Source organism: Dipodomys spectabilis, unplaced genomic scaffold (genome assembly GCF_019054845.1).
Source record: "Dipodomys spectabilis isolate Male_0828 unplaced genomic scaffold, ASM1905484v1 ptg000564l, whole genome shotgun sequence".
NCBI classification, from domain to species: Eukaryota; Metazoa; Chordata; class Mammalia; order Rodentia; family Heteromyidae; genus Dipodomys; species Dipodomys spectabilis.
In genome coordinates, this window is record NW_024871241.1 from 542,947 (window position 1) to 564,446 (window position 21,500).

Here is a 21,500-nt window from a genome sequence, read left to right on the forward strand (position 1 = left end):
CTCATTACGCTCTCAGCTACATTGAGGAAGTATTTTGTTTTCACATAGGCAAAGTTGGGCAAACAAGAAATGCCCTATTAGTACAGAAACAAGACATCACACTCAGGCTTACCTCAACTTAGGCACAACAACATAGCAAAAAAATTTCCAGAGCCAAGGATTGAGTCCCAGCTCCACCCCCAACCTAAATGAGTGACCCTGAAAAAAGGGTGCTCATCTTTAGAATGGAACAATAGCTGTCAACTGGTGGTCCAAGCTTAAATATGACCACTTTACTGAAGTGCTTTATACATAAGGCACAGCCAGCAGACATTAGCTCTGAGTAATAGTTCTAAACTAGACCAAGCATTCTGAACCTAGGGCTTATTGATTCTTGGAAGCCTGTTAACTTGAGAGAAAAAAAAATCATCTTTGTTATCATTATCTTCCATTGAAATGTAAAGGTTCTTTCAGCTAGAAGTGTAGGTAATATACTCTAGTAGTAGTAGCAAGACCAGAAACTTTGTCATTAACAGAAACAATACTTTTTATACCATATTACAAGTCTTGCAGACATCTCAAAATAACCTTTACAGCCATAACTACTCCATAATTGACTCTCTAGACTTGCTATTTAATCTTATTAAGATGTTAATTAGTAAAAGAGCACATAGGTTGCCATATACAACTTTAAAAAGTTTGATAACTACTTTCAGTATAATTGGTCTTTGTAACCCTTTATATTTATTTAAGCATTCAAAACCATATTCTCAAAATCCATATTCCATATTCTCTTCTAGACTGACAAAGGGGTTCATGCACCACAAACACTAATAACTGCCACTTAGGACTCTGTGGATACAACATACAGAATGTCAAAGCTGTGGTCCTAAATGTCAGTGCTTCTCCAGTGGGTTTCAACATTTAAAGCTTTCTGTAAATACAAGGCAGTTCCCATCCACAAACAGTTGCCTTGATTCTCCAGGATGACCTTGGAAAGCAGAAAATGTTGGGGCTTCTACTCAGTTGTCTGTCTAGTTCAATCACGGCCACTAACCAAAAACACCTAGAATTTGTTCTTTGTCCAGTTCTACTGTGGATATTCCACACAAGGCAGCCAAAGGTCCAAGACAACCAGGATGGAAACACTAGCCAAGGGGCCTCATTTTACCAGCATGTACTTTTATTTATGGCCAGCAGCAGGTGGCAGTGGTAGTCAATGGCAACGCAGGGTTTACAAATTAATTCTTTGGAACAAATATGATAGGTAAGAGTTTATCTCAGCAGACTTCATAATGAGACTTTCAGCTTAATCTTCTAGAGAATATTTTAAGTCTGATATAAATATTTAATCAGCCAACATATGGCCTAGTCAGAAGAGGAAAATAAGAAAAAAAAAAAAAGAAAGAAAGGCAGGTGGAAAGTAGTTTAATATAACCCAGGATGAATTGGGTTCTGAACACTTTCAGAATAACGCATGGACTTATATCTTGTAGTATAAATGGGTCATAAAATCTTAGTGTAAATCAAAACTGAAAAAGCCCAGAAGAAGACTGTTGTCAAGAAAAAATAGCAAGCTAATGAAAAAAAATAGGACAATATTTTAAAAAGTTACCATATATAAAAAAGTCAATTTATTACAAAAGAGAATCCAAGCCGACATGATTCCAAAAAGAATGACTATAAGATTTAAGCTTCATAAATGCATTTTTCTCACTAGGAGAAAATATCTCAAATCAGTATACACGCATGTCCAGAAAAAATACAGGTTAGTTTTTGTTTTTCAAAGATTAACGTAAAGAGCATTCCACATTGTTACTTTCTTATATTTATCTGGTCATAGGAAGAACAGATATATAGAAGCTATAAACAATTTCAACAGGAGAACCATGCTATTGTGCTGCTTCAAGGTAAATACATATTTCCTTCCTAAAAACCTGTTTTAGTGTAGGCACAAATCTCAGAAGTCATCTCATTAATTGTCTATTTTATACAAGAGGAAACTGAAACCCAGGGAGGTTAACCAATTTGCTCACAGGTGATTACAAAGCCAGATAACTCTCAGGCCATTTCTGTCCCTCCCCAGGAGTCTGGTTTGTCACTGTCACTTCACCTTCATTCTACAATATTTTTAAATAAATAAAGCTAAATAAAATGGCCAACACAGATGAGAGAAAAGTGAATTTTGTGACATGTGAATTATGTCTTGATTGAAAGGAAATCTGTGTTTGGCTTGGATTCAGAAGACATATTCAATTGGTAGGCAGAATTTAATGCTCATCATATGGTTTTTACATGGGCCCCGTGTCATCTGACATTATCCCTGTGGATATTCAAGTAGTACAGGGAAAAGTTTTACAAATTGCATCTCCCAAGGTATAAATAGGAACAAGACCACAGGCATGCAAGAAAAAAAAAACGCAGAGAGACTTTAACAGACACTTTAAGGTGAAGCAGAAACAATAGAAGACATATGTAAATGAAATACTCAAAGGACAGAGGCTTCATGTTCTGTATATAAAACTCTCCCTCACCACGTAATATAGAATGCAGACTTCTTGTCTGAAAATAGACTTTCTTAATGAAAGTGATAGAAAATCTTGATTTCTGAACTCTGAAAAGCTAAAGGATATGGCAAAGAGAAAAGAAACGTAATTCTTTTACCAACGGGTCCTTAAACACTTGATCATATTTAATAATTTGGATCCCAAGCCACAGAATTGAGAAGGCAGAAGGGAAATCCAGGAGAAATTCTGTTGCCCTTGAACTCTAGGCCTAACCAGGGGGAAGAGTTCCAGTATTGAAGACAACATCCCAATATTGCCAATCTCTGTTTATAAAAGAATTTCCAATTTCTTGGAATTACAAAGATAACCATTTAAATTTGAACAATGAGCTTCTCTTAAATCTCATTGACTTTCCAGAAAAAAATCACCTAGTCCAGAGGTCAAGACCCAGATTAGTTTTTTAATAAAATGCTTTTTAATAAGGTAGTTTTTAATAATGTGATCAGAGCTTGGAAGTTTAACTCTGCTTTTTTACAAAACAACTGTGAACTCTGGCTTTAGGACATGACAAAAGAAATTAAGATCTAGTGTTCTTTCAACAATTACTTCTATAAGTATTGTGTAGAATACCTCTTAATGCAGTAAAAAAAAATTCCAAGCATATCTTACAAAATTAAGAAAAATGAGGGAAGGGTTGGGTTTGGAGGAATAGGTGAGAATGGCGAGAGGGGTGACACTGATCAAGATGCACTGCATTCATAAACTGCATTGCTGAATGCAAGATGCATTGCATTCATAAACTGCATTGCTGAATGGCAACTCCTTTGTATAACTACTTAAAGACAATAAAAATGTATTTGAAACGAACAGCAATATGTCACTGAGTTTCACCAGTTGTAACAAATGTATTGTTCAGGTATAAGAGGTGGATAATAATTATGCATATATGAGGAATATGCAGGAAATTTCCCTTCTGCCTCTCAACTTCACTGTAAGTAAACTTTTTTTCAAATCATAAAGTCAATTTAAAATAACAAAAAGTAAGTGGGAAAAACTCTGATAAGGGACTTTCATATGTGTGTGTATGTGTGTGTGTGAGACAGAGAGAGAGAGAGAGAGAACTCCTAGCTGGGCACCTGTTGCTCACACCTATGTTCATAGCTACTCTAGAAGAAGCAATCTAGAGGCTCATGGTTCAAAGCTGACCCAAATAGAAAAGTCCAAGAGACTCTTATCTCCAATTAATCAGTGAAAGGCTAGACTAAAGGTTTGGAGCAAATGGTAGAGTAAAAAGTTGAGCAAGAGCGCAAGGTCCTGAGTTCAAAGCCTGGTATCAGCACAAAAACAAAATCAAAAACAAAAAATAATGTTTGTAATTACATAATAAGCACACAACCAAATTTAAAATGATAGAAATACTTGAATAGAATGTTCACTAAAATGATTATGGATGGCTACTATGAATACAAAAAGATATTCAAAATCAGTGGTCACCAGGGAAATCAAATTAAAACTACCCTGAGCTATCACTTCATACTCATTAAGATAGCTGCAATAAAAAGAGAAAACACAAAGCATTTGTGCTGATATGAAGAAACTCCATATCTCAATGTTGCCAATGTAAATAAAATACTATAGCCATTGTGGAAGCATTTGGGCAGTTTCTTAAGAACTTGAAATCATATTTACTATATAACCCAGCAATTCTATTCCAAGAGGAATAAAAATGTCTACACAAAGCCTTGTACTTCAATGTTCATAGAAATATTATTCATAGTAGCGAAAAGTAGAAACATCCTTAATGTCCATCACTGGGAAATGGATAAATAAAAAGTGGGATATATACATAAATACACACACACACACACACACACACACACACACACACACACACAGTAGAATGCCATACAACAAAACAAAACTACTGCTTGGATGAATTTCAAAAACATTATGCTAAATAAAGAAGACAAAAGAAACTTCATTTCATATGGTTCTATTCATATGAAGAGCCCTGAAAACACAAAGGAAGCCAGAATGGCTGTGAGTGGCCCAGTCTGAAGTCCAAAGGTTCACTTCTCATCCTTTACATCCCCATTAAGCAACTGCTCCTAGAAATGGAGATAAACATGCCCACCCCATATTGAATGAAGCTAACTTCAATACATCATCAGGCACAATTCCAGCTCTAGCAAAAAGACTCCCTGCAGACAGACCTCAGAGCACCTTGGGTTTTTACATATTCACAAATCACCTCAAACATATATGGCGACAAGTTCAGGGTGTGACATTTATCTGTAGCAGGCCCAGCTTGCAAAATATTAAGAGTTCACTAATTATCCCTGTTTTGCCATTGTACATGTGTACATGTATGTGTGTTTTTAATCTCTCCAATGATTACAAAATCAACAATTCCATCAGATTCTCTGGGTTCATTCAATCTAGGCCTCCAATTTCAGGTTTAGTTCAATTCACATATAGGAGACAACTGAGTAAACTCTCCTTAAAAGTTAACTGATTTACTTTGACATTCTGTTTTAATGTTTAATCACTATTAGCTGCAAGCTGTCCATTCTGCTGATGCAAACTATTCTTGTTTGCCCTACTGCCATCCCATCTGGTGTAGAAAAAGTAACTGTCTCCTTACTTCTAGAAAGAACATAATATTGGGGGATGATCATTAAAATCCCTTCCTAGGTTTATTTACTTTGAGCCTTTCCTAGTTAGTGCTATTTTCTATCTTTCACATCACCTAAGGTCCTGTTCTTAATTCTTCAGAATGCTCTAATACGATCATATCTTGTCAAACATGATAACCAAACCTGGGCACTGAATTCTAATGCAGTGCCAAGTATAGCAGAGACTGCAGTTGCCAAATCATGTAGAATAAATTCATTCTCAACAAACAAACGAACAAAAAAAACACCCAGGAAGAATGATGCCAAGGTATGTTTAGGAATATTATGAATGTTAGAGGACATCCTGGGTGTTTAGGAGGGAGAATGTTCCAGAAGGGCGAATATATAGTGAATTAAAATAGAATTCACTACTTAGTGTAATATAGCATTCAAATTATAACACTACCCAGTGCTGAATAATAATAGTACTAAGTGTTGATTTATAATTCTTAGTCTCCAGAAAAACAGGAATATTTCTTTTTTTGGGGAGGGGGGTCTGGTCGTGGGGTCTGAATGCTGGGCCTGGGCGCTGTCCCTCAGCTCTTCAGCTCAAGGCTAGCACTCTACCACTTGAGCCACAGCGCCACTTCCAGCTTTTCTCTTTTTGCTTATGTGGTGCTGAGGAATCGAACCCAGGGCCTCAGGCATGCAAGGCAAGCGCTCTACCACTGAGCCACCTTCCCAGCCCCAACAGGAATATTTCTAAGTGTGTATATATCCAATAGTCTCCCATGCTCCTTGTTCTAATGTAGCTCTTGTTTCAAGGAATAAGTGTTTCAGAGGTATTTCTTGCATTAAATCTAAGTTACAACTTCGTGTTTGTGCAATAAATATGGAATGCCAGATGTTGAATGCTGGAATATATCCACAAACAACAGGGCAGAGTTCAACATTTCTCATTTTACTGATGCAACCCAGACAGGGGTAGAACAACTATCCACTGTGACTTAGAAACAAAAATAGAACCACAATTGCACTTCCTGTACTTCAGGTCAAATCTCCCTCCATTTCTCTATGAAGGAGGTAATCTGAAAAAACAAGATCTAGAAAGAACAGGGAACATGTGGGCCATACCAGTATGTCAGTGGGACAAGATGAGGTCACATCTAGTTCCATTTCTTCTCTGAGAGGAATCTGAAGCCACCCTCATGTTATATTTCTTTTTTTTTCTGATTCTTTTTTTTAACTAATAAGTTTTTTTATTGTGAAAATACTGTACAGAGGGGTTACAATGACATGAGCAAGGTCATGAATACATTCCTTATCAAGCATTGTTGCCTCTTCCTTTGTCTCCCCTTACCATCCCTGCCCTACCATCCCCCCCATGTTATAGTTCATAAACCCCTTGTTAATCTGTGCTCCAATGGTAATCACATGATCTATACCAACTGCTGTTTCTAGAATGTCATCTTCTGGTAGGGGAAGAGGGTCAAGGCTTTCACCTCAGGTGAGAAGCGAAACTGGAGTCCTGAGCCCCTCAACTGTAGGGAGCAGTGGGGATGGGCCTTGGGCAAAAGTGTAAAATCATATGAAGCCCCTACTGTCCGAGATTGGCTGCCCTGTTGAGAATTTCTCCTCCTGGATCCTTTATTGCCTGAACTTTAGGACCACAAATGGAATACAAGTAGTAGGAATGCTTCCTTTCTAGAAGATTCAATGGGAAAGAAGCTAAGGCCCAAAGGTTAAGTAAGGGCTTGCCCTGAGTCTAGGTCATGGTTAATCAAATCACAGTGCCATAGGTCTGGTGATGGTGGCTAGTAGCTTGGGGCGTATTCAAAAACACAAGATAACTTTGACATAGTGTCTAAGGGCATGATCAATGTAGATGTCCTAGGGTGTTGATTGCATTATACTATTCAAATCAGCATGATGATAAAACTACACAATTAGGATTTTTTTTTTTTTTTGTCGGTAATGGGGCTTGTACTCTGGGCTTGAGCGCTGTCCCTCAGCTCTTCAGCTCAAGGCAGGCACTCTACCGCTTGAGCTACAGCGCCACTTCTGGTTTTCTGGTGTTTCATTGGAGACAAGAGTCTCATGGTCATTCCTGCCCAGGCTGGCTTTGAACCATGATCCTCAGATCTCAGCCTCCTGAGTAGCTAGGATTACCGGCGTGAGCCACCAGCGCCCAGCTACACAACTAGGATTTTTAAGCCATATGACGAAACTCCAATATATAAGAAAGGAATAAGAAGGAACAGAAGGAACTGGAATTCCATTTCACTTCTCTTTAGCTTGTGAAAAAGAGTTTCAGGATTAGCCCCCATATTAACTAGGATACAAGTTCAAGAAAACTCTGGTAGGCAAATATAGTAGGATAGTGGCGCCAGCAAAAAGATCTGGTAGTCCATGGGAACACAAACCTACCTCAGCAAGAAATACTGATGGTTCACAGTCTTAGTGAATAATGAACAAACACTTAGGGTTAGCAATATAACTCAGTGGTAAAATGCCAGCTTAGCATACAAGACTCTGGGTGTCATCCTCTGGCACAGAAAAAAGACAATATAGTTGTCTGAGCTTGCCCTCTATCCCCCACATACACTTCTTAGTGGTCAAATGGGGCCTGAGCTAGATTGTGGATTAAAGGACATGTAGATTCTACCTATCCTTCTTACAAATACAAGCAGCAGGCATGATTAAAATTCACTCAGCAATCTGTGTGATTTTCTTCCAGGCAAGTATCATACTAACTTACAAGACTAAAAGTTAAAAATGCAATACTTACTATGTTTTTCTGAGATACCATATCCTGAAAAAGAGAAAGGAAACATTCAACATATTTTTTTTAATTTATTTATTTATATTGTCAAGGTGATGTACAGAGGAGCTTCAGTTATATAAGTAATGAGTATATTTCTTGTCAACCTTGTTACCCCTTCCCTCAATTTTCTCCTCCTTTCCCTCCCCCCAATCCCCCCTAGTTGTACAGATGGTGTCCAACATATTGTCTTGTGAATATCGCTGTTGCATTGGTTTGCCCCTTGTCCTTTGTTTCATCATTCTGTTATTCCCCTTCCCTTCACTAATTCAAATAAACATATATACAATACCAGGGTACCAAAATCAATACAGTAATAACAGAGGATATACCATAGGGGGAAGAACATACAAAAGAAACAAAAAATTACATAGCACATTAAAAACAACAACAACAACAAAGAAAAACCTTTTGTATCCATGTCTTAGAGTTCATTTGGTATATAATGGAATTCTATGCTTCCATCAGAAGGAATGACACTACCCCATTTGTAAAGGAAATGGAAAGACAGAAAAAATCATATTACATGAAGTAAGCCAGACCCAAAGAAACATAGGTCTCATGGTGTCCCTTATTTGTTATAATTTAGTATATGTCTCAGATAATCTTAGCAGATAAGCCGAACAGCTCAATAGCTATGTACATATGACCATATAATATGATGCTAAGTGAAATCAACATATTTTTTAAATGTTAATTCCCATAAAAATGGGTCAGCACTCCCTCCCCCATCTAGTGCCACCTTAGAGCAAGAATGAATCATTTAAACCCCTTTCTGAAAGCTAAATAGAATGAACTTCTGTAAAACCCACCTTCATTTGATTAGCTTTAGATCTACTGGAGAACATTTCAGTTTATAAGAAATGTTTGCCCAAAAGATATTCTGAGATTCAATGTCAATTGTTAAACGCTCTGTCTCTATCCTTCTCAAAGAAGAATGTCAATGACAGTAAGAAAGCTCCTGGGCAGCACTGGGTTAAGATGCTTGTATTTGGAATCATTTCTTGAATGAATCAGTGTGGAGGCTGTAGGCCACACCAGTGAGCCTTGTACTTGTCAGCATCCTGACACCCCACTAAAACCATTTAGGCATGTTCCAAGTACAATGACAATTTTAGTCAGGTAACTTGACATGATGGTTATGCAGCCATTGACTATATCATGTTTTCCCTGAAAAACAATATTTTTTAAAAAAGAAAATATAATTAAATAGCTTCCCTGTAAAATATGTTTTATGTATGCTGACATTTCTATTTTCTGATAAGCTGCAGACTGCTGCTTTTGGTGTCAGTTCTAACTTGACTAGCCACTCCCATTTTAGGAAATATTTGTAGCATTGAAAATTAAAGCCTTTCAGTCCCTGATACCATAAAATTGAAAAACCTCTTCTGGGTCATAGAACTTTGTAGAAAGTTTGACTAAAGCATAGTTGAGAAAAATATATATTGAATAGAGAAAATGAATTCGAATTTTCCGCTTCTCATTTAAATGTAGGCTTTTAATTTCATATTTCCCAAATTTGATTTCAAGCACAATATCCTTCGTAAAAAATAGTAAAGGAAGTCACTACTTAAATATATAAAGTAATTTAAATTGGCTTATAGTCTCTTGGAAATGACAGTGTAAAGTATACTAACAAAACAGTTTCTTTGTTCACTGTCCTGAATGACTAATTAAATATAGAAGTAAGTTATAATTACAGAGCACATATCCATGTAAATTGTATCTGAAGCAGGAAATAATGTCAAATCACTACAGAAAAATCTAGTTAATATTAAACCTCAAAAAACACAAACATCCAACTCTGGCATAAAATTATACTATTATATAGAGTGATTTCTAGTCCTAAGGCAGTTGATGTCTTGGAAGGCAGACTCTCTAAACCACTGATTCTCACCTCTGCTTGCACATTTGGGAAGCTAAAAAATTCCCATGACTGGGCCCTGACCCCAGAAATTGTTCTGTAATTGGTCTAGATGCAGCCTGAGTCTTCAGATATTTACAAGCCCTTTGAGTTACTTTTAAAAAGCAGTCAAAGCCGGGCGCCGGCAGCTCACACCTGTAATCCTAGCTACTCAGGAGGCTGAGATCTGAGGCTCACGGTTCAAAGCCAGCCTGGGCAGGAAAATCCATGAAACTCTTATCTCCAGTTACCACTCAGAAAGCTGGAAATGGCGTTGTTGCTCAAGTTATAGAGTGCTAACCTTGAGCTGAAGAGCTCAGGGACAGCGCCCAGGCCCAGAGTTCAAGCCCCATAACTGACAAAAAAAAATGGCAACCAAGGGCCAAGTGTCAGTAGCTCATGGTTATAATCCTAAGTACTCAGGAGGCTGAGATCTGAAGACCATGGTTTGAAGCCAACCTAGGAAGACCCATTATCGAGACTCTTATCTCCAATTATCCAACAAAAAAATAGAGGTAGAGGTGTGGCTCAAGTGGTAGAGGTCTAGCAAGAGTGCAAGACCTTGAATTCAAGCCTCAGTACTGTGTGCATGGATGTGCATACATACACATACACACACACACACACACACACACACACACACACAGAGTCAAAGTTGAAAAACACTACTATAAACAAACCAATCTATTATTCCTAAAATGATTTACACAGATCAGGATTTCCTGAATACTAAGATATTCAACAATATTAGTATTAAGTGAAATTTGAAATAACATATTAGCCATTTATACTTTATAAATATAAACATGCTTGAAAGCACTGTGCTATTTGAAAAGGCTTATATTAAGCCTTCTAGAAACTCTTAGTGATTACTCAATTGCACAAGAAGATACATTTTTAATTTTGTTTTGCTTTCTTACTAGAGGAAAATAAATACTATTTGTCTATGTAAAAAATGTCTAGTCATTTTGGTAACTCATCATTTGGTAAATGATAATAATATCATTATTTGAGTTGAGAATTGATTTCCATAATGTGTAGGTTTGGATGGAATTCCCATGAAGGGATTCAGAGTAGTATGTTTGCATTAACAGAAACACAATTTTTGCCTTCCGGTCCCTAGTTCAGGTTACCTACAAAAGCACAACACATCAAGGAAGTCATCAGTGACAGCTAAAAGTTGTGGTGTAAAGGAAGAAACTGCCCAAGAAATTCCTAACTACTTTTCGCCAAAGTCCCTGTATTACAGTTACAGTTAAGCTTAACATATAATTCAATTTTTCCAAAATGAAATATTCAGGGAAAGTTGAACACTTGCCCTTTACCTTCAGTGACATAGCAGTGTCGGCATCAGTGTCATAGTACAGAATCACGTTATTGGCCATGTCAAAGCTTTCTCGGACTCCAAGATGGTAGAAAAGGGAAGGTTGTCTGGAGATGTCACTCATGTCCACCACAGCAACATCTGAAATGCACAAGAAGAGAATAGAGTAGGGGAAGAGACCATCTGTTTATTTAATCTGCTTGCTCCTGATTACCAAGGAAGAGATACAGTGATTTGTATTTATACCTCCCATTTTATGCCAAATAGAAATGAGGAATGATTTAAGGTTGCCCCCATGAAGTGTAGGAAAAAAGCAGTAAGAATTAAAAAGAAATAAAACAGGGCTGGGAAGGTGGCTCAGTGGTAGAGTGCGTGCTTTGCATGCATGAGGCCCTGGGTTCAATTCCTCAGCACCACATATGCAGAAAAAGCTGGAAGTGGTGCTGTGGCTCAAGTGGTAGAGCGCTAGCCTTGAGCTGAAGAGCTGAGGGACAGTGTTCCGGCCCAGAGCTCAGGCCCTATGGCCAACCAAAAAAAAAGAAAAGAAAAAAACCAACCAAACAAACAACGAAAACAACAAAAAGCCCCTCCTCTTTTGAATTGGTGAGGATAATCTCATCTAAAAATTACCAATAGATTTGTTTCCTATGTTATTTTTCTTATGAAATATATCACATATCCAAAGAAGATATCTACCTCATATACGAAGTATAAAGTCTAATTATATGAAACCTATGTACCTGCCACGTGAGTCAAATTCTTAGAGCCTTACCTGCATTGTTTGTTTGTTTGTTTTTAAGACAAATATCACAGATTCACTCTCTTTTTTTTATTTCTTATTTGTCTGTCGTGGGGGCTGGACTCTGGGCCTGGGCACTCTTCAGCTCAAGGCTAGCACCCTAGCTCTCGAGCCACAGCACCACTTCCAGCTTTTTCTACTTATGTGGGGCTGAGGAATCGAACCCAGGTCCTCATGCACCTGAGGCAAACACTCTACCACTGAGCCACCTTCCCAGCCCCTTACCTGCATTGTTGAAGGCCCATATGTCCCTCCCTCTTGTCTAGAGAAAATTATCCCTTTCAATGTATTTATCATTTCCTTGCACATATGTTTACATTATAAACTAAATTTTTGTGTTCCCTTAAAATTCATGGTTTGAAATCTAACCTCCAAAGTGATAGTATTTAGGTGTAGTACCATTGGAAGATGATGAGGCCATGAAGGCTAACCCTTGTGAATGGAATTCATGTCCTTATGAAAGAGGCCTCAGAGAGGCCTTACTTCATATGAGACACAGGAAAAAGGTCTCATCTATGAACTAGGAAGTGGGCCCTCATCACTGATCTGTTGATACCTATCAATACCTCCAGAACTGTGACAATATATTTCTGCTGTTTATAGGCCACCTAGACTCTGGTTTTCTGTCATAGCAGCCTAAACAGTCTGAGATAATATGTATAAATATGTACAGGCACAAACTCTTAAGCAGTATATCATTTACTTTTGCATATCTTTGAACGTTATATTCTTTGATTTTTTATGCAGCTCAATTTGTATGCCTAGCTCTAATTTCTACACTTTCACTTTTGCACAGAATCTCACTGTATAGTAAATAGGCACAATTTTTTATGCACCCTGTCTGTGGAGATATTATTCTTTTTTTCCTATTTCAAGCTACTACAATAAACATATGTTCATTCTCAACTTGACACTAAAAAATGCCCCTGAACTTATACTCTGTAGTAGAGACCTACTCAAATCAGAAGAGCAACTTATTGTATCAAAAGCAAGCATGTTGACATATGCCTGGATGCCATTTCAAAATATAGTATTCACAAATGGATGGGAACTTCCCCATCAGACAGTACATAGACGCAGGGATGTGTGTGCAAATTTACACGTGCACTTCTGAGACAGAGAGTCCATGAGAATACCATGGAAAGATAATGAAGGAGAGAAGTATGTGGGCACAAGGAAACAAGGCAACAGAATGAAGCCATATCAGCACCAAGCACTACTGGCCCTGTATGCACATATTGGGAGACAGAAGGCCAAATGTTACTAAGCACTAGGACGGGCTTTTTATGATCTTATATATGGATTGCCAGCTATACAACAATTATTGTCCTGCATACCAAGGATAGAAGTGTGAATGAGATATAATTCCTTTCCTGAAAGAAATAATGCAACCTGTCTCCCAAACCTGAGTTATACCTCCAGTTCTGGCTTTTTTCTGATTACCTGGAAATAAGGGTCTCGTGGATTTGTCTGCCCAGGCTAACTTCAAACTGTGATCCTTAGAGCTCAGCCTCGAGTAACTAGAATTATCAGTGTGAGCCACTGACACCTGAGTAGTAATGCTGTTTGTGATCAGAGGATCTTTAAGTTAGGGAGGCAAATCAGAGTGAGGATGGAAGGACAGAACAAGAAGGGAAGAATGCAGTAGGAAGAGAAGAAAGCAAGTGCAAGGGGCTAGAAGTAAAATGAGGTGTAAGTGTTAATTTCATGATTGGAATAGCCAAAGAGATGAATCTGGAAGGGTTAGTAGTAGTAAAGGGATCTCAAGAGGGGTAGAGGTGGGTTTTTGTCAGTTATGGGGCTTGAACTCAGGGCCTAGGTGCTGTCCCTGAGCTCTTTTGCTCAAGGCTAGTGCTCTACCACTTTGAGCTACAGCTCCACTTTCGTTTTTTTGTGTGGTTAACTGGAGATGAGCCTCATGGGGACTTTTCTCCCCAGGCTGGCTTCAAACCACAAACCTCAGATCACAGCCTCCTGAGTAGCTAGGATTACAAGCATGAGCCACTGGTGCCTGATGTTTTTTAACTTATTATGGAGAACTACAAATATATATAAAACAGATAGCTAGTATAATGAAACTCCTATGCTCTCTACCTTGATGATTATCATCTCCTGAGCAGCCACTGCCCCACTGCCATGTACACCAGCCCTTTCTAATTATTTTGAAGCAAATAGCAGGTACCATCAAAATTTCTTCTCAAGTGTTCCAGGATGTGTCATTAAAAGATGAGAACGCAAAGAAAAATAAAACAATAGTGTCAATGTCTTGCCAAAAGCTATTCTTTTTTTTTTTTTTTTTGCAAGTCCTGGGGCTTGAACTCAGGGCCTGGGCACTGTCCCTGAGCTTCATTTGCTCAAGGTTAGCATGCTACTACTTGAGCCACAGCACCACTTCCAGCTTTTTCTGTTTATGTGGTACTGAGGAATGGAATTTAGGGCTTTATGCATGCTAGACAAGTACTCTACCACTAGGCCACATTCCCAGCCCCAAAAGCTATTCTTTTTTTTGGGGGGGGGGTCTGGTTGTGGGCCTGAAATCTGGGCCTGGGCACTGTCCCTCAGCTCTTCAGCTCAAGGCTAGCGCTCTACCACTTGAGCCACAGTGCCACTTCCGGCTTTTTTTTTCTGCTTATGTGGTACTGAGGAATCGAACCCAGGGCCTCATGCGTGCAAGGCAAGTGCTCTACCACTGAGCCACCTTCCCAGCCCCCAAAAGCTATTCTTAAGTAACCATGAGATTTTGCCCAGGAGACTGTCAGATTCATATCCATCTTTTAGAAGTTATTACTAATGAAAGAACAAATGCAGATGTTGCAGACACATTTTAGAATTCAACTGAGATCATTTATACCTCAAATGAGGAAGTGTGCTCCCTACAGACATATGCTCAGAGTCAAAAATAACATTGCAGCTAAGCAAGTTAGATATTTTGTCCACATGATTGTTTGCTGGACTCTTATTACCTACCCAAATTAAAACAAGTATTTCATGGTGAAGTTATTTAAAAACACACACACACACACACACACACACACACGCACACACACACACACAGAGAAAAAACTGGCAACATGGGCTGGTAAGGTGGCTCAGTGGTAGAGTGCTTGCCTTGCATGCATGAGGCCCTGGGTTCGATTCCTCAGCACCACATAAGCAGAAAAAAAGCCGGAAGTGGCGCTGTGGTTCAAGTGGTAGAGCACTAGCCTTGAGCTGAAGAGCTGAGGGACAGCGCCCAGGCCCAGAGTTCAGGCCCCACAACCGGACACAAAAATAAAAAAGAAAAAATAATAAAAAAAGAAAAAAATGGCAACATAGATGCCAACTCCATGGCCGTGGTGACTGCTATGGCAGTTAATAAAAGGAAGCAAATGGAAGAAGACAAAGGAGTGGCGGGAAAGGGCAGAAAACAGTGATGAAGCCCAGTAGCTTCCAATTGACATTTCTGAAGGCAACAGAAGTTGCTAGAGAAACTTAGTGCTAAGTAGATGAGGTTTTTGCGTGGTGACACAATTTCCTTCTTTTATTGGCCTCTCCAACTCCAGAAAGAACCCCTGCTTTGGCTCTACTCAGGTCTGGCATAAAGGCTTTCCAATAGCAGTTAAAGCAAGAACGATGCTGAGCGCTTGTGGCTCATACCTGTAATCCTAGCTACTCAGAAGGCTGAGATATTAGGATCATAGTTTGAAGTCAGGCAAGAAAGTCTGTAAGACTCTTATCTCCAATTAAGGACTAAGAAAAGGTAGAAGTGGAGGTGTGGCTTAAGTGGTAGAGCACTAGCCTTGAACACAAAACTCAAGAGACAGGACCTAGGCCATTAGTTCAATTGCAAAATTCAGTCCAACTATACAGTGCATTGGTTTAAGTCATAGCTAGGAATTGTGTTAAAGTAAAGGCATGGGTGATCAAACCAAAGGGGTCAAGGCATGTCCAGAAGAAGGTGTTTCTCGTAAGAAAAGAAAAAGGGCATGTTTTATGCTCCAAATACTGGCAGTTACCAGGCAATTGACACTAGGCAATTGTCCTTTGGACAATTTTTGGCTATGAGCGATAGATGCTAAAAATAATTTTTAAAAAATTCTGGTCTTGGGATTGGAGGTATGGTTAGGTTGGTAGAGTGCCAATGAGCAGCCACAGGTACTGAGTTCACGTCCTGGTCTCAGCCCTAGAAAAAAAATCTAGTCTTTCTAGGAGCTAAACACACACAGAAACAGCCACCAATTCTGCTGAACAAGCAAATGGAATATTCCTCGAAAAATTAAACACAGCCAGGAGCTGGTGGCTCATGAGTATAATCCTAGCTACTCAGGAGGTTGAGATCTGAGGATCATGTTTCGAAGCCAGCCTAGGCAGGAAAGTCTGAAACTGTTATCTCCAAGTAATCATTAAAAAGCCAGAAGTGAAGTTGTAGTTCAAGTGGTATAGTGTTAGCCTTGAGCAAAACTGCTCAGGGACATCACCCATGGACTAAATTCAAGCCCCAGGATTGTTACAAAAAAATTAAACTATACCTGGCACTGGTGGCTCACGCCTGGAATCCTAGCTACTAGGGAGGCTGAGATCTGAGGCTCACGGTTCAAAGCCAGCCCGGGCAGGAAACTCCATGAGACTGTTATGTCCAATAAACCACTCAGAAACCAGAAGTGGTGTTGTGGCTCAAGGGGTAGAGGCTTTAGCTAAAGAGCTGAGGGACAGCACCCAGGCCCAGAGTTCAAGCCCTGTGACCAACCAAAAAAAAAACAAAACAAAACAAAAACACCTAATTTTCATACAATCTAGCAATTCCACTTATGGGTATACACCCCTATCTCCCCCCCCAAAAAAGCCCAGGTATTTGTAACTCACGTTTGAAGCAGCATTATTCACAATAGTCAAAAGCAGAATAGTGCTTACCAGTGCCTGATGGAGAAGGAAAAGTGGGCACTTACTGGTTTTTTGCTGTTGTTTTTTTTGTCGGTTGTGGTGCTTGAACTCTGGGCCTGGGCACTATCCCTCAGCTCTTCAGCTCAAGGCTAGTGCTCTACCACTTGAGCTACAGCGCCACTTCCAGTTTTCTGAGTGGTTTACTGGAGATAAGAGTCTTATGAACTTTCCTGCCCAGGCTGGCTTTGGACCACAATCCTCAGATCTCAGCCTCCTGAGTAGCTAGGATTACAGGTGTGACCCACCTTCACCCAGCAACACTTACTGTTTAATGGGACAGTTTGGATTTGGAATGATAAAGGCCATATAGTGGGATTTGCAGCACACAAAGGATTTTCTATACTCTGCATGATACCATAATGGTAGATATGTTTTCAAACAATGTTTCAAACATGGAGAATGTTCAACACCAAGAGCACATACTAATGTAAAGTAATAATGTAGGGTGATTATGGCATATCAATGTATAGGTAGGGTAACTGACTGTAACAAGCATACTATTCTGATAGGGAATTCTGAAGCTCCTGGGGGGTAGGAAGCTATGGGGGAATCTCTATTTTACTGTAGACCCCAGTATTCTAAAAATAAAATTTATCTAGAGGCCAGGCACGGTTGCTCACACTTGTAATTCTCCATAATCAGAACGTGGCAATCTAGAGGATCACAGTTCAAAGGCAGTCTGAGAAAAAAAAATTAGCAAGATCTCATCTCAACTAATAGCTGAGCATGATAGCACATGCCTGTCACCTCAGCTACACATCCAACATAAACAGAAAGATCAATAATGTGGCCAAAACACAAAATCCTACCCCCAAATAAGTAAAGCAAAAAAAGGACTGAGGGTATGGCTCAAGCGGTAGAGTGCTTGACTAGAAAACTTGAAGCCCACGTTCAATATTTAGTGCCAAAAAAACAATTAAAAAACAGTAAGAACTGAGACTCTATCCTAAAATTAACAGGTAGGAAAAAGGGCTGGAGCTGTACCTCAACAGTATTGTACCAGCCTAGCAAGTGTAAGTCCCTGAGTTCAAACTCTAGCACTGCCAAAAATAATTTAAAAATTAAAAAATGAAAACAAATCATTCTAGGTACTAGTGGCTAACATCTGTAATCCTAGCTACTTAGCAGACTCAGATCTACAGATTCATAGTTTGAAGCCAGCCTGGGAAGAAAACCCCAGAAACTCCATCTCCAAAATAACTAGCAAAAAGTAGAGCCAAGAAAGCAATCAGAACAAACTTGAGTCCCTGAATTCAAATCTTAGTACTAGTAAATAATAAAAAAAAATAAGCCAGCCACCGGTGTCTTATACCTATAATCCTAGCTAATCAAGAGGCTGAGACCTGAGGATCACCATTCAAAGCCAGCCCAGGCAGAAAAGTTCATGAGACTCCAATTAACCACAAAAAGCTGAGTTCAAGCCCCAGATTTGGCAACAATAAATAAACAAACATAAATACATACACACATACATACATACAGCTAGGTGCTGTCACTGAGCACTGAGCTTTGAACATTGGGCCTGGGCACTGTCCCTCAGCTCTTCAGCTCAAGGCTAGCGCTCTACCACTTGAGCCACAGCACCACTTCCGGCTTTTTCTGCTTATGTGGTGCTGAAGAATTGAACCCAGGGCCTCATGCATGCAAGGCAAGCACTCTACCACTGACCTACCTTCCCAGCCATCGCTGAGCTTTTTTGCTCAAGGCTAGTGCTCTACCATTTGAGCCATCGCTCCAGTTCGAGTTTTCTGGAAATAAGAGTCTCACAGATTTTCCTGCCTGGGTTGGCTTTGAACCATGATCCTCAGGTCTCAGCCTTCTGAGCAACTAGGATTACAGGGTTGAGTACCTGGCTTTAAAACTTTTAATAAAAGTTCTGGAGATAGATATTGGTGATAGCTGCATAAAATTTGGATAAATATCACCAAAAGGCACACTTCCAAATGGCTAAAATGGGTAGGGATGATATAAGAAGACTACCAGTTCAAGGCCAACTTGAACTACAAACTAAGACCCTATCTCAAAGAAAAAAAAAGCCAGGTGCCAGTGGCTTTTGTTTGCAATCCTAGCTTCTCAGGAGGCTGAGATCTGGAGGATTAGTTTGAAGTTATCCCAGAAAGAAAATAAAACCACAAAATTTGCCATACTCCATTTCCAAACCAACAAAAAGTCAAGTTGGAAAGCAGTAATAGCAGATTCAGGAATGGGGTTGGACCCAGGGCTGAGCCAGGCAGCTCCTGCTCCCTCCTGCCTCAGTGGATCATGCCCAGGGTGGCAGCAGTGGCAGTTGGGGGGTGGGGGAATGACTGGGCAGTGCTGGCGCTGGAGACAATGTCGTTCATTTTCTACCATCGGCAACTTAAAATGTTGGAGGAAAAATGTTTACATTTAGGTCTTACAGATTTGGTGCTGATATTTGTGTGTTGCATGTTGTCTGTTGCACCAAGATATGCGGATCCAAGTGACTTTTTCACCTGATTCTATAAGCTGAAGTCACAGGAAGAAGTAAAAGACTTAAAAGAGCTGTTAAAGAGGCATTTGTACCTGTTATCAAACTCTGCTTTAATGGTATGGAGACTGATATTTTGTTTGCAAGATTAGCACTGCAGATTATTCCAGAAGATTTGGACCTATGAGATGATCGTCTGCTTAAAAATTTAGATATAAGATGTATAAGGAGTCTTAATAGTTGCAGAGTAACCGATGAAATTTTACATCCAGTACCAAATACTGACAACTTCAGGTTAATGCTGAGAGCTATGAAACTGTGATACAAATGGCACAAAATCTATTCCAATATATTCGATTTCCTCAGTGGTATTTCCTGGGCTATGCTAGTAGCCAAGAACTTGCCAGATTTACCCAAATGCAATAGCATCAACTCTGGTACAGAAATTTTTCTTGGTATTTCCTAAATGCTATGTGTTGAGATTATATTAACATAAAAGTGATTGTAGGCACTGAAAAAAAAAGTCAAGCTGGAGTCATAGTTTACCTGGTAAAATGTCAGCTGTGAGCAAGCAAGCAAGCTAAGTGAGCTCCAGTAATGGGGGGGAAAGGGGGAGAGGTTTTATAATAGTAAATTTTGTCATGTACATTCTGCCACAACTCTAAAAGTAAGAGCCAATAGAAGTGGCATGCCCCTTGAGACCCATGAGATGCTTTATTTCCTAATTGTGTCCACTTGTTCTTGTGTAGGTCGAATGAGCTTCTCACAGCTCATCTGATTAACCCCAGTACTTCGAATGAGCTTCTCACAGCTCATCTGATCAACCCCAGTACTGTTAACACCTCAGATTCACAACCTGTCACCCACAGGACCACATAAAACAGCACAAAGTGAGTGGAAGAAGCACTGGAATCCAACCTTGGTGTGCTATGAGACAGGAGAACAGAAGCAGGAAGTGCCTTGTCAGTGATTTTCCCAAGCACGTGGAGGTGGGTCCCACATCAGCCCTTTGTGGTCAACGAGACCTTCTGCAATGAGGAAAACCCTCCACATAGGAGCTAGCTGGGCCTCCTGAGCACTTCAAATGTGGTTAGTCCAACTAGAGAGCTATCTTATTTTACTGTAGTTAACTAATTGAAATGTAACAAGTTCGATAAGAAATGTACTCACTAAACTGTAGCCCCTCTGTAATCACCTTGACAAAAAAAATTTTTAAAAAGAAATATGATGCCTACATGATACTACAGCATAGTTTTATAGATTTTACAAACAGCCAAGTTACAGATTTCTATCTTTTTGGTGAGAATGCCCAAACCAAAAGCAGCCCTGAGAGTGGAGATTAGGAAGCCAGGAGAGGGTGGGGAGATCAGTTTATTCCAGAAGCTCATGTATTACATCTATTGTTTCCCAAGTATCTAAAAATAACTATAAGGGGGTATTGAGAAATGACTAATTCAAGACTAGGGCAAGTTTAATTAAAAGGGGGTTCATGGTACAGCCAAGATACAAGGCAATGTGGATTCATAGCAAGCAGTGATGTGCTGGATGGAAAGGGACCCCAGTGGCAGGTGAACACTTGCTATGTGCCAGGTGCTAGTGGCTCATGCCTACAATCATAGCTCCTTAGGAGGCTGAGGTCTGAGCATCATGGTGCAAAGCCAGCCCAGGCAGAAAAGTCCCCATGAAACTCCTATCTTCAATTAGCCACCAGAAATCTAGAAGTGGTGCTGTGGCTCAAAGTGGAGCACTAGCCTTGAGTGAAAAGCTCAGGGACAGTGCCTAGGCCGAATTCAAGCCCCCCAAATGGGGGGAGGGAAGAAAACTTGCTATGCATGACAGTGTGCACATGCATACACACACAAATATTCATGCACATGAGCAGGCACACACTCAGAAAAGCAAAGCCATCATATGTGAATTTACCAGCATTGATACCACAGGCAGGGGTACATAGTTGTTTGTGTCTGATGACAAAAGGGACATTGATCTGTTCCAAAAAGAGTTTGTTTAAACTTCAATTGGGAGCAGAATGAATAGAAGTTGAGCAAACTGAATGCTTCTAGGTGAAGTGGGCTCCTGAGCGTCTCTGAAAAGCGGTGGTACTAAGGACTATTCTCAGCTGGGTCACCAATGTCGAGGGTGTTCTGGAGGGTCCAGTTGCCACTTGTGTGAAGACGCCTTCC

The 21,500-nt window shown here is 39.7% G+C and overlaps 1 protein-coding gene and 1 pseudogene across 1 annotated transcript in view; one reads left to right on the plus strand and one right to left on the minus strand.

The window, feature by feature from the left end:
- Map3k15 (mitogen-activated protein kinase kinase kinase 15) overlaps positions 1-21,500 on the minus strand; it is a 109,991-nt gene that overhangs the window by 85,953 nt on the left and 2,538 nt on the right. The window contains exons 2-3 of the mRNA XM_042670498.1: positions 11,151-11,290; positions 7,890-7,913 (exon numbers count right to left, since the gene is read on the minus strand). Of these exons, the coding sequence (XP_042526432.1) occupies positions 7,890-7,913; positions 11,151-11,290 (164 nt within the window). The remainder of the gene's footprint in view (positions 1-7,889; positions 7,914-11,150; positions 11,291-21,500) is intronic.
- LOC122100108 lies at positions 19,232-19,808 on the plus strand (annotated as a pseudogene).